Source organism: Chanos chanos, chromosome 5 (assembly GCF_902362185.1).
Source record: "Chanos chanos chromosome 5, fChaCha1.1, whole genome shotgun sequence".
Taxonomy (NCBI): Eukaryota; Metazoa; Chordata; class Actinopteri; order Gonorynchiformes; family Chanidae; genus Chanos; species Chanos chanos.
In genome coordinates, this window is record NC_044499.1 from 33,050,815 (window position 1) to 33,064,617 (window position 13,803).

The 13,803-nt window shown below is 39.3% G+C and overlaps 1 protein-coding gene across 4 annotated transcripts in view; it reads left to right on the forward strand.

Moving 5' to 3' along the window:
* jakmip3 (Janus kinase and microtubule interacting protein 3) overlaps positions 1 to 11,722 on the forward strand; it is a 27,335-nt gene extending 15,613 nt beyond the window's left edge. For 2 of the 4 annotated variants that reach the window (XM_030774194.1, XM_030774197.1), the window contains 18 exons: positions 218 to 337; positions 2,169 to 2,315; positions 2,855 to 2,986; positions 3,461 to 3,496; positions 4,323 to 4,394; positions 4,582 to 4,698; positions 5,101 to 5,229; positions 5,923 to 6,006; positions 7,101 to 7,163; positions 7,268 to 7,366; positions 7,592 to 7,690; positions 8,445 to 8,498; positions 8,670 to 8,735; positions 9,045 to 9,113; positions 9,456 to 9,533; positions 9,896 to 10,099; positions 11,115 to 11,180; positions 11,672 to 11,722. In XM_030774194.1, the coding sequence (XP_030630054.1) occupies positions 218 to 337; positions 2,169 to 2,315; positions 2,855 to 2,986; positions 3,461 to 3,496; positions 4,323 to 4,394; positions 4,582 to 4,698; positions 5,101 to 5,229; positions 5,923 to 6,006; positions 7,101 to 7,163; positions 7,268 to 7,366; positions 7,592 to 7,690; positions 8,445 to 8,498; positions 8,670 to 8,735; positions 9,045 to 9,113; positions 9,456 to 9,533; positions 9,896 to 10,099; positions 11,115 to 11,180; positions 11,672 to 11,722 (1,686 nt within the window). Of the gene's footprint in view, positions 1 to 217; positions 338 to 2,168; positions 2,316 to 2,854; positions 2,987 to 3,460; positions 3,497 to 4,322; positions 4,395 to 4,581; positions 4,699 to 5,100; positions 5,230 to 5,922; positions 6,007 to 7,100; positions 7,164 to 7,267; positions 7,367 to 7,591; positions 7,691 to 8,444; positions 8,505 to 8,669; positions 8,736 to 9,044; positions 9,114 to 9,455; positions 9,534 to 9,895; positions 10,100 to 11,114; positions 11,181 to 11,671 lie in introns of all 4 variants that reach the window. The other 2 variants (XM_030774193.1, XM_030774195.1) reach the window with 2 other exon arrangements.
* Positions 11,723 to 13,803: the final 2,081 nt, after the last annotated feature.

The following is a 13,803-nucleotide window of genomic DNA, read 5'->3' on the forward strand; positions in this document are numbered from 1 at the left end:
TTCTAGAAGACCGAATTAGTTCCTAGTAGTATTCTTCCAATTACACCATGTCTGATATTTTTATACTCTAAAAAAATGGTTGGATATGATTGAAAATATCTGTGGAGTTAATTGTGTGAAAGTGAGACTGGGCACCAGAATATGTGTTTTAAAACGTGGAGAAGATGATTTTGTGTAGAGTTGAGATTCCTGTTATCTGCAGTTGTTTTTTTTCCAGGAACAGCAGTTGGACGAGAAGGATGCGAGACGCTTCCAACTGAAAATTGCAGAATTGACTGCCATCATACACAAGCTGGAAGACCGTAACGCTCTCTTGTCTGAGGAGCGCAATGAACTGGTAAGATAACACAGAGCTGTCACACCACCATCTCACTCACAAACAGCCATTTGTTTCATAAGAAACCATTAAGCACTGAGTGTCTATTACCACCTCTGTCTCCTTAAACCATATTTAAGATGAATATTTTTACCAGTGGTGCAATATTAGTTACGACTAAGAAATTTCATGCAACTCTGATCTGCAGTGACTGGATATGAAACCAGTCATAAGTGGATATTTAAGTATAATAGTGGTTCCTTACAATTATGATTTTAGGCCATATAATTATTGTGATGTGAGTTACTGGAGGTGTTGAACTATTCACACTGAATATATGCACACATGGTGTTGCAGAGGACAGACTGCAGTAACAGGGTGGAAAACAATGTTTCTTTGTTCATAATTTTATTAGGAAAAAGCCTTTAGGCACGACAAGTCTGACAGTCACATTAATTACAGAGACTGACCTCAGAACTCCGTGTTTTGTAGTCTCAAAGTCCCTCGTACATTTAGCCTAACAAGCCGGCGTAAGTCATCCCCTTTCAGGAAAACGGGCAGCTCTGTCTCCATCTGTCACACATACACCAGTAAAAAAGACCTTAAGGCTGTGATCGTACATGAAAACGGCTTTTCCTGCCAAAAAAAAACGCTTTGCTCACCCGCTGTATCACACACAGTCATTTCCTGAGGTGGGAGTGGGTATTTGTCTGTTAGCCTAAGCATAATATGATAGTAGGAACATTCTCTTGCACTGGTGGCATTTTTGCCCAGTCATAACACTGATAAATGACTAGGTCTCTGTCTGTCTCAGAGGCTAGAAATCAATATCGTTACTGTCAGACTTTTAAAAAAAAGCAGCATTGAAAGTCTAAGGAAACTCCAAAACAACTCTTTGCTTGTTTCTGATCGCTGAAAAGTTATGGTTTAGAAAACTCTTCAGATTGGAAACCTGATTTCAGACAACAGTTTATGAAAGTCATTTGTCACTCGACTGATTCGTGAGTCCTACCCTGCAAACTCCTGAAACAACCAAGCAACTTCCTGGCAACCCCTCCTGCTGGTCAAGACATTTTACTACACTAAGCCTTTACTTTGTCATTGACTGAATGAATTTATGCATCTAATGTTAAATATTGTGAGTGAACACATTTCAATAACCCAATGTCATTAAAACAGTCCCAGTTGCTTAGAGTTTCAATATATTTTCTGCAACAGCAGGCCTTTTTAAATACACTATTTTATGAGTATTTCTTGTATGTTACATGAGGGACTTTCTCCATCAGTTTGTTTGTTTATTTGTTTGTTTGTTTGCTTTTGTTTTTTTAATACATGAATTTTTAATCACCTCAGTCACAATGTGCCTATTCAGAGCTAGTCAAATCTCTGATAAAAGAGTGATTAGCTCTTTACTCTGCCTGTAAAGTGAGCTAATGATAGTTATTTTCAGAGAGGCATTCTGCTAGTGCTAAAAGCTGTCACACTTACTTACACCACCTGCATAAAGCATCCAAAGACTGGGCCTGGAGCGTGTATTCTGTGTTACTGTGCATTTGGGAGGGTGATGAGTCAATTTGAGAGAGACTTTGACAGTGAGGTGCAGGCTGAAAAACAGAATCAAATACTGCTCTACTTGAAATTTTGAAACTACAGAGGAAATTCAAACAAGATCAAAGACTATGTTTCAGCCAGTTTACTGTTTTAGGTGTAGAATATGTTTTTTTTCTCCCTGATTTTAAGGGATTTTAAGGGCGCTGTATGTTCTCTGTTCTGTCCTCATATACTCTACTTCTTTGTTATGCTGTATTGTGTGTGTGTGTGTGTGTGTGTGTGTGTGTGTGTGTGTGAACAGCTCAAGCGACTGCGGGAAGCGGAGAGTCAATATAAGCCATTACTGGATAAGAATAAACGTCTGAGTCGTAAGAACGAGGAGCTGGCCCATGCTTTCAAACGCATGGAGAACAAATTGCGCTTCGTCACACAAGAGAACATAGAAATGGTACAGACTACCTGCACCTAATACACTCAGTTATCTACTGGACAGACAGACAGGCAGAAAGACAGACAGACAGACAGACAGACAGACAGACAGACAGACAGATAGATAGATAGATAGATAGATAGATAGATAGATAGATAGATAGATAGATAGATAGATAGATAGATAGATAGATAGATAGAAAAAGAAAAAAAAGATTTACAAAGATTTTGTAAATGTTTTTTGGTTTAAAGTTAATGAGGACTGTTAGTTTTTTGTAATCACCAAACTTAATCACTGTGTGTTTTATTGATTAGTTCATTTGCTGAGAGCCGCGGAGCAGTCAGTTTACCAAATACTCTCAGTGAGCTCTGAGCTCTGAAATGCCTTCACATGCAAATAAGATCAACAGTAGCATTTGTTATGGAAAGCATATATTTCTGAGTAATAATTTTGCTTGGGATCATCATTAAGAGATATTAGTCTCCTGTACAGGTTGTTGAGTTTGTGATGAGCTCTGGTTATTAAAGCTTTGATTGACTGCGTGTGTATGTTGACAGAGGGAGAAAGCAGGGACGTTGCGAAGGCCCAGCTCTCTGAATGATCTGGACCACAGTCAGGAGGAGAGAGAGATGGAGTTCCTCCGTCTGCAAGTCCTTGAACAACAGAACATCATAGATGACCTGTCTAAGGTATCGCCATGACAACCACCATCTTTTCACTTATTGTTCACATAAACATGAACACACACACACACACACACACACACACACTTTGACATCATTTCATGTTGCATGCAGCAGGCATAGTGTGATTCACTTGATTTGTGTACGTCTGTAGATTATTGCAGCCAGACCCCAGACTCATGACTGCTTTTACCAACTTATTTATCATATACAAATCATAATTATGATTACATTATAGCTGTATTTTATTTGTGACATATAAAGTTTCATAAAAAGGCTTCAATTCAAGAATGCTTTTCAATGTAACAAGCTAACAGACTATACATGAATGTAAACAGTGAAACGGTTTCACTGAGACCAAAAAAGAAAAAAAAGATGTGCAAGTATATATATGTACATACACACACACACACACACATACACCATATGTTACCATATATGATGTTTGTCTTCATATAATTATGTGTTTTAATGTCCTAGGCCCTTGAAACAGCTGGATATGTGAAGAGTGTGATAGTAAGTGTTTCATATTGGCTTTTTACAGGGGAATGGGGATTAAATCATATTCTACAGATAGAAATGATTTTAGACAAAAATATCTCAGAAAATGAATTCACATCTATATGCATTTCACGCCCTCCCCTTTCTCAAAGGAGAAATGAAATTTGCATTTGAAACGTCTGTATATTATACCCGGTGGGTCTTCGTTTTACTGATGTGTGTTAACAGTGAATGAATAAGAGATTTTTGGATTTACTCAAGACTTCAGTGTCAGTATGTGATTCCACATGCTGGTCCACATTCACTATTGCTTTTATTAAAGTCAGATGGATGAGTGAGATTTCTTTTCTCACAGTTTCACAGACCCTTTCACTAATACCAAACCAGCATGCTACCTGTAAAAGCTGAAAACAGTTTGTGTAGACCAGTCTATGGATCAAGTCCAGTGAATCTTTTACTTTTTGCTTCCCTGAACAACAGAAATGGAAAGGGTTTGTTTAGAAAAAAAAACAAAACACTACATATTATATTTCTCTCATTTTTACATAGTCATTTCTGTAATAGCCTTTTAATAAGGATGATAAAAAAAAATCTTTTTCAAATCTCTGTGTCATTACTAGCACTTTGACAGGGACTTCTCTTGCCCTCTGAATTCTTAAAAATGGAATTAACATAAGAGCAGAATAACTAAGTCTGTCCTTCCATCTGACTAACTGTATGTTCTCCTGTTTTCTAATGGGCTATGTGTCAGCTTTCTTCTCTGATTGGCTGTGTGTAGGCTCTCTTCTTTGATTGGCTCTGTGTTCTCCCTCCTGTATGATTGGCTGTGTGTTTCCTTTAGGAGAGGGACATGTTATTAAGGTACAGGAGACAGGACAGTGGCCGCAGGAGGAAAGCAATAAAACCCTGTAAGGTGAGCCAGTACTGCCCAAATAAAACATCTCAGACAGTAAACCACCTTGCCTCATCCCACGGTGATGTTTTACAGTCATTTAAAGAGAGAACATGTCTCAGAAAATACATGCCTTAAAGGCGTGAGCACTGTCACTGTTTCTCTGGTTGCCCTGTAATCTGGTGTGTGTTTCTCTCTGGGCACACAGCCAGTGATTGAGACGTTTTTTGGCTACGATGAAGAAGCATCTCTGGACTCAGATGGCTCATCCATTTCCTACCACACAGACAGAACTCCCTGTACTCCAGACGATGACTTGGAGGAGGTGAATACAGAGAGAACTCTATGGATTCATCATGTCATTGTTATTGTTACTTTGTGTGTTTGGGTGTGGGTGATAGAGAGAGGCAGAGAGAAAGAGAGAGAGAGAGAGAGCGAGCAAGAGAGAGAGAGAGATAGAAAGAGAGACTCTGGTTGTATATTCACTCATGTCGTGTGTGCATGCATACATGCACCCGTGTGCATGTCAGTGCAAATGCGTTCATGTGTGTGCATGTGTGTGTGTGTGTGTGTGTGTGTGTGTGTGTGTTACTGTGTCATCCTGCATGTCTGTTTTTTTGTCTCTGTGTTTAGATTCTCTCCTGAATGTTGAGTTTGTGTATGTATGTGTGTCTTTGTATGAGTAATCACTGCGTTGTGTGTGGATGTGTGTATAATTTGTCATCAGGGTATGATTAGGGAGGAAACAGAGTTGAGGTTTCGCCAGCTGACGATGGAGTACCAGGCTTTGCAGAGGGCATACGCTTTGTTGCAGGAGCAGGTCGGTGGCACCTTTGATGCAGAGAAGGAACTCAAGGTAACCTGGATTCACTTCTTATGAGAAAAATGCTTTGCTCTGACACCAGAAGTGACATTCCCTGATTTAATGAAGGTTTCATTCACACCATATTAAATGTCTCACACAGATAATATACTCTCTAATACACCTACCACAGGACCCTCTCCATTTAATTATCTGAGCTTTAGAATGTCTCTCTTTTGGGTTAATCACTCAAAAATTTATTGCAACACTAAGGTTCTGAATATAATTTTAAATTAATGTACTGCTCCCAACACAGAAGTATAGCTTTGCCATACAGCATTGTCTAGAATTACTTTAAGGATCATTTAGCAGGTTTAAGGTTCTGTCCCATATAACCTTGTAGTTTCTTAAGCCTGTGATAGTTAGATGCTGAATAAAATCTATATATGCTTAACACACTGAAGATCTCTTGTGAGATCTATAAAGACAAGAAAGTTGCTTAAAAATGATGTAGATGTTGCATAAAGAGTATGAAACTGCATTTTAAAATTGAATTGTCCCTTTAGGTCACTAAATTGCTCATGAAATGTTTTGCAGAATAAAATCATTCTCCGTCGTAGAAACTGTGCGATCTTTTCCTCTTGGCCATTAAACACTAACTCTTCTTCTCAGCTACTCTGAAGTAATTCTGTCGCTCTATGAAGTCATGAAATCTGCATGAACCTCTGTCTGTGTCTTCTGTTTAAGACACGAGAACAACTGCAGACACAGCTTGTGCGCTACCAGAGCAGAATAGCAGACCTTGAGAGCGCTCTGTCTCAACAAGGCCAGGTACAGAACCATAACCGCACCAGTCATGTCTCTCTGAGGAAGCACATACACAGGTCTTTCCCACTGAAAGCTGCAGGTTCATCGATACAGAGAGGTTGAGATTGTATAAACTGCAACTCGTGTCTTCTGTCTGAATGGGCTGTAATTATACATGGAATATAACTGTTCTAAATGTAAACGTGACACTTCAAAAGACACGGCTCATTAACTCTAACTCAGTTTGAAAGGATCTTAACTCTTGTCTCTTGTCTCTCGTTCTCACACACACACAAACATACACACACACACACACACACACACACACATACATACATACATACATACATACACACACACGCGCGCGCACACACACATGCTGGCACCAATAATCCTCTGAAGCGTTCAGACTGCTCTAGTGGAGAAATACTGAAAATGAATTACAGGACGATTGCAGTGGTAATATTTCACTCTGGCCTTTACAGAAATAGTAATGTGTATTAAATTGCTTGGGGATGTGTGGTGCACCTTAACAGGAGGGAATTTAGGCTGGAGTGCCTCTCTAAAGGTGCGGGGGCGTCCGCCCCGAGTCATCTGCTAAAGTGGAGCAATGAGAAATAAGGAGCTTGGCTGGGAACAGACAGGAAACAAAAAAGAAAAGAAATAGCGCTCTTTATGAAACACTCCTGTACACTCCTCTGAAAGGGAAATGCCCTTGTGTTGATTTGAATGCTTTGGATGGACATCTCTTGATGTGCACGAGTTAATTGTCTCAGTCAAGAGAGTGCAGATCTTCACTTGTGATGTAAAAGATTATAACAATACAGGGTGTGCATGTTTTTCTACTTTTAGAGGTCCAGTGTTTAGAAATCAGTCTAGAGAGATTTTTCAGAGGATGAAAGCATTTTAAACAAAGGTGAGGTGTTTAATTAGCAGTTTGCATCACCTAAGTGAAGGATTTAATTGGTTAGTTATCACATAAGAAAATAAATAATTAAAATAGTTAAACATGAATTAATAATTCATTAATTAAAGGTGTAAGACGTGCGATATCTTTGTTTATTCTTTCTCATGAAGTACAGACACTGTTCTTTTTCTTTTCTGGGTTATTACGTTAGGATATGAAGTGGATAGAGGAGAAACAAGCTTTATATCAGAGGAACCAGGAGCTGGTTGAAAAGGTGAGAATTGCCGTCACCAAAAAGTGAGAAGTACTTTGTCTCAACAGCCATCGATGGCTTGAAAATATGAACACGTCTCCTCTCTTTGTTTATTTATTTTGCAGATTAAACAGATGGATACAGAGGAGCTGCGTTTAAAACATGAAATTCAGGACGTTAAAGACCAAAATGAACTCCTTGAGTTTCGCATTCTTGAACTTGAAGTGAGTGAAAGTAAATCACACTTCTGTCAGTGAAATGATGTATTCTTGCATACACAGATTTTCAAGAGGATTTGACAACAGTGGGTAATTTGCATACTGAGATAAAGATTCCCCTGATGTGTAATATTATCTGGAGCTCATGTTTTATCTGGGAAAATAAGTAACAGTAGAGGCAAAAGGGAAATTGATGGTGCTTTTGATTGATTGACAATTTCTCACCAATAGGAGAGAGAAAGAAGATCTCCAGCCATAAACTTCCAGACCATACACTTCACAGACAGCATGAGCCCGCTGCAGATCTACTGTGAGGCGGAGGGAGTCACTGTGAGTTAGCCTTAAAGTAAAATCCAATGAGATCCGACTAATAGATCCTATAAATCACTCCCAACAGATCCTCCTGTATGTCTAACAAACATACCCTACAATAGACTGGTTTTTACTTCATGTGTGCCAATCCTACTATAGATCACCTTCACAATTAAATCCCACAATACATCAGTCCAATTCCACACACCCTGCTCTATATCAGTCTCCTCTATAGATTCTACTATACATTAACCCAATACACCCTGCTCTATATCACTCTCCCCTACAGATGCTACCATACATTAACCCAACACATCCTGCTCTATATCATTCTCCCCTATAGATCCTACTATACATCAACCCAACACATCCTACTCTATATCAGTCTCTACTATAGATACTACTATACATCAACCCAACACATTCTGCTCTATATCAGTCTCTACTATAGATACTACTATACATCAACCCAACACATCCTGCTCTATATCATTCTCCCCTATAGATCCTACTGTACATAAACCCAACACATCCTGCTCTATATCAATCTCTACTATAGATCCTACTGTACATCAACCCAACACATCCTTCTCTATATCAGTCTCCCCTGTATCCCTCCTCTATTCCTAACAGATCCTACTACAACACATCTCAACATACAGAAGAGAGCCTTTGGTTTCCATGCTTCATTTTGTTTACAGTCCTTTAGTATGCCATAGTAACCTTGACGTCGTGTAGTTTAGTGTATTTGTGCTGTTGTTTGTGTGAACAGGACATTGTCATAGCAGAGCTGATGAAAAAGCTTGACATTCTGGGGGATAACGCCGTAAGTGTATGTTGATTTCCTATGTAAACGTGTTTGTTCATGTTCTCCGTATGTGAGGTGATTGGGAGTTAAACCAGTGGTGTTTGTACTTCATTGTCTTTGTTAAACATTCATTCATGATGTTTATGATACTTGATTTATGGATCTCTCTCCAATGTCTTCAACACATAGAATCTCACCAACGAGGAACAAGTGGTGGTTATTCATGCACGGACCGTGCTAACCTTAGCGGAAAAGGTATTTCAGAATAATTCTCTTTAAATTCAGATTTTGGCTGTAAACATATTTTGTTTCATACTTACTCTCAAGTGGCCCAGTCAGCAGTTCTCTTCTCAGTGTTCTTTTGTGAACTAAGGAGACAAACAAATGTTTCCGGATAGTTCCGGCAAGCAGCCTGCAGAGTTCAGATAGTGTAAAATGTATTGATGAAGTGTCTGGGCATCTTTGAAAGGTTTAGAAAAAGAGTAATTTACTGTGTTTGAATGACTAATGGAGTTCAGGTTAAGCAGAACAAAGCGTGACTATGATTAAACCTTGTTCTCTCAGTGGCTGGAACAAATTGAGGTCACCAAGTCAGCTTTGCAACAGAAAATGCTGGACATTGAGAGTGAAAAGGTATTTTGTGCTATTTTAACTATTAAAAGAATTCAAAGGATTTTTGTTTACTATTTATTCAGCACATTTTGAGCAAGCATATGTGAGCAAGATTAATGTCATTTTTATACCTTTAGTTTAATAGTCTTACAGCCTTTAGGTTCTTAAACGTCATATTGTGCTATTATACATACTATATTAAATTTCATGTTGTATTAATGTTCACTTACCCCAGTTTTACATATATGAAGGCTCAGTCAATTATTATGTGTAATATTTTCCATGTTTTGCAAACTGCAAGATTTGTCTAGTCCACCGAAGCTACCTTTCACTATTTTTCTTCTCTATTTTTTTCTTCCAAAGGAACACTTTAGTAAACAAAAAGGATATTTAGATGAGGAATTGGATTACAGGAAACAATCTATGGATCAAGCCCATAAGGTAAATTCTGGTTCCCTGCGTAAAGATTTGAAGTCATACTAAAGCCATCCCACCTCCATTGTGCTGTAAATGAACTGTGTGTGGTGTTCCACCTACTCACTTAGCTCTACAGAGAGAATGTGACATCTGAAAGGACTCCACCACATGAGGTGACGTCATCAGATTGCTTGCCTCTGATACTGCACAACCATTGGGAGTCTTATTGTGGCTCTGCCCCCTTGTGGCCATTAATGGTAGCTATCTTAATCTTTATACTGCCCACTACCCCACCCTCTGTCTCTGTCTCTGTCTCTGTCTCTCTCTCTCTCTCTCTCTCTCTCTCTCTTTCTCCCTCTGTGTCTCTCTGTCTCTCTCGGTCTCAGAGAATCCTGGAGTTGGAGGCAATGTTGTTTGATGCGCTGCAGCAGGAGGCTGGTGCCAAAATGTCTGAGTTGTTGTCTGAGGAGGAGAGGGAAACTCTGAGACACGCTGTGGAGCAGTGGAAGAGACAAGTGCTCAGTGAGCTGAGAGAGAGAGATTCTCAGATCCTCAGAGAGAGAATGGAGCTTCTACAGCATGCCCAGCAGGTACACCAAACATGAAGAGTCCTGGAAATACTGCCCAGTAGCCACTACGGAGCAACATTTTTCAAACTCTATTTTAATACTGTTTTTTTAGAACACCCTGTAACCATAAGAGTTTACCACCTAAGGCCTGGTCAGGGGCCAAACTTTCAGTAAATGCAAAAGGCCACTGTCAAAGCATTTTGTATGTCAGTTATTGGTTGCATTATGAGTTTGTCAATGCCAACAAGTATTACACTCTCCAGAGACAGTATTTAATCCGTTCTTAGATTGGATATCCAAATTATTGCATCTCTCTTTCTGCTGAAATTAACATTTTCCTATGAAAACTAAACAATGTTGACACTTAATCAAATATTCAGAGCAAAAAATGCTACTATATAAGGTGATAACAACATTCTTTCTAACCTGTAGTTGTAAGTTAGTCTGTGCCTAAACTAATAACACTGATTCTGGGTCTGACTGACAGCCTGCGTTAGCACTGGATTACAGTGTTTCATCCCCAACCCACAGAAGCCAGGAACTCAATAGATCCCACAAACTCAGGAGACAGCTCTAATCCCTTTGGAGAATTCCCTGTCTCTCCGTGGAGCTGTAATCCCAGAGTACAGGGGAGTGACAGAGCTCTGTTAGCAGACAGATCAGCAGCATCATGTGTTTGAGGAGGATTCAGAAGGATTTGATCTTTACAGCCTAGCACTGAGTCTGCTAAAGATCCCATAGTCCAACATGTTGTTGTGGAGGAGTTATACAGGCTTCTACGGCCAATGAGATTTTAATGGGGAGACTGAGCCAGCGTGATGACCAGATGCCCTTTAGTAATTATTCTTGGCTATCATAAAATTTAAAAAAAAAAAAACAAATCAGTCCTTTACTTCCATTTTGGTGTTTTATTGAATATTCTGTCAGACAATTTTCTGTTGCATATGTGCAGATACTGTGGTTTACTGATGCTGTGCACCGTAACTATACTTGAGTTTTATTGTAACCTTTGGAACTTGTGTTCTACACTTCACAGAGAATCAAAGAGCTAGAAGAATGGATAGAGGGACAGAAACGACAGATAAAGGAACTAGAGGAGAAGGTAAAGCTGTGTTTACGCGGGCTTAAACAGACTGAGTCAAGCTCTGTATGTGTATCAGTCAGTGAGTGGCATGATATACAGAGAGAGCATATGAAAATGTTTTTTGTTCAGTAATATTCAAATGGAAGTGTTGGAACAAGTGATAAGGACCACTGTATGAATTATTATAAGGGTACATTGCAAACAACTGCGAACAAATTACTATTTCCTCCTTCCAGATATGTCATTTATTACTGGTATTCAGTGAGCAGTATTGGGAAGTTATATGAAAAAAAAAAACAAAAACCATGACACACTAATAGTCGTGTGTGTGTGTGTGTGTGTGTGTGTGTGTGTGTGTGTGCCTGTACATTAACTTCTTTGCACATCCTTTCATCGTAACTATACTCTTATAGCTTAGGCTGTTTTCTTCCTTTTTCTACCCTGCCTAAATTACTCTTCCATCTCTTTCCTTGTCTGTTGTGTTCTTTCATTTCCTTTTCCATCTTCAGTTTTTATTTTTATTTTTGTTCTTTTCTCTAGCTTTCATTCTTTGGTCGTAGTTCTACCAGTGAGCCAGAGAAGGTAGGCATCACCCTGTGGGAGTCTTATTCTAGTCATAACCAATCAGATGGTTGTAAGATATTCTGAAGTTCTCAGGAGCTCTTAATTTAAGTACCATTATAATCTTGGCAGAAATACTATCAGCTTTGACAGCTGGCTACTTTTTAACTGTGGTATAGAGAATCGTGTATTAGCCTAACTTGTAAAAGTCAAATTAAAATATATTCAACTATAATTATATTGAAATTCATCAAACATTCATGGCAGTATAGTCAGTACATGCCGTCTGGGTATACCATGTGGGCTGCACATGTACCTTTATCATTTTTCTCATGTAGTCAACAGGTTCCCTGACTGTGTCCCACTCTCTGAATGGAAAAAGAGATGAGCTGGTCTATCCCAGCCAGCGGCATGCAAGTGGATGACCTGCTGTGAGGGAAACCCAGTCCCCAGTGACTTCACTCTGGCCTCTGCCTTCTTCGACAAGGGAAAATATGGTGCTCTCTAGTGTACATCAAACTGTTTTTAATCCTGCTGAATAATTTTAAAACCTTCTCGGCGTGCCGTGTGTCGACCTCTTGGCGTGTGGAATTTAAGGACTCTTAAATTGAAGCGCTTTCTCCTTTCCCTGCTAAGCAGGCGGTGCTGATGGCTGCTTCCCGTGGGAAGCCTGGCGAATTGAGAGGAGTTACGTTCGGACACTGTCCCCTCCCCCCCCGCCCCCTCCGCCCACCCGACTGTTTACACTCTCTGCTCTGGTGAAGGATGGTACATTTGGGGGCTAGCACAGTGCAAGCTCCACCACTCTGCGGTGTCAGAAAAGCAACTCTAAGCCAAACCTTGGGAATTGTACGTCTTTTCTTTCTTTCTTTCTTTTTTTTTAATGTAAAGAAAATATTTCAAATAAATTTCTCAGAGGAGAGTTGAAAACCTCACTGGGCATCAATTACTTTCTATGACAGTGAAGATTATAAGATTATATTTTCAGGATAATGAAGATTATGAGGTGTTTATGTTTTAATAGATCTGATTAAATCTTGTCCGGGGTATCCATAGAGATGGCTCCAGTCTTCTAAAGCAGAACAGTTGTTAAAACAGGCATTTCACAACAGACTCAGTAGGGGGCGCCATATGCAATGATTAGTCATTTTTTTGTCTCCATTTTTCTGCTTTTTACATGCTTATATACATACTGTACATAAACCTGATTCTTTCCAACATTCTTTTTTAAATTTTTATTTTTCATATAAATATTTTGCCTATTAATATGTGCAACGGCATAACGAGCTTTAATGGTACTTTAAAGTGTAGACAAAGTTTCGCCAAGACTATTTAAACTATATCTCTCACGTACGTAACTCTGTTTTTAGTGCATTACAGATGCAGATTTCTTCACAGCTTTAGAGTCAGTTACCAAAGATGAATTTTAAAAATTTCCCTTACATACAATTTTACAGTGTAATGAACACGTTATTAAATTTATTAGAAACTGGCGATTACTTTATTTCTAGAGCCCCGGCTGGCCATTTTTCTAAAAGCCCAAGCCCTTCCCTGCCTGCTCTGAATTTGGCCTGAGATAAGGGGAGGGGGAGAGAGAGTGGTGAAATATAGGTCTCTGACTGTGGATGTCTCAGATGTGTGTTGACAGTTTCTCTTGATAAGAGCCTGGAGCCAGGCCTGCTCTCCTTGATGTCTGAGACAAAAAAGATCACAGCTTTAATGTCTGAGTGGATCTGTGCAGCAGAGCGCTCCCTCCTAAATAAAAAAAAAAAAAAAATGTCCTGCAGTTTTACTGCACTATGCGGGCATCCCCAGTGAACACTATAAAGACTGAGAACTCAGGGAACAGTGTGCATTTGGATGTACTGCTTAGTTCATAGATCTGGTCTCACAGGTAAAAAAGATTTACATCTGTTTAAAGACATTCAAGATCTCCCCGTAAATGGAGGGCTATCTTTCAAAACGGGTTACATTCATGAGAAAACAAAATTATGATTACGACTTACAGAGGGTAGAATTAGAACTCAGGACTCACTTCTGGGTTTTTTTTCCTCCAGGGGAATTTTTACTGCCTGATATT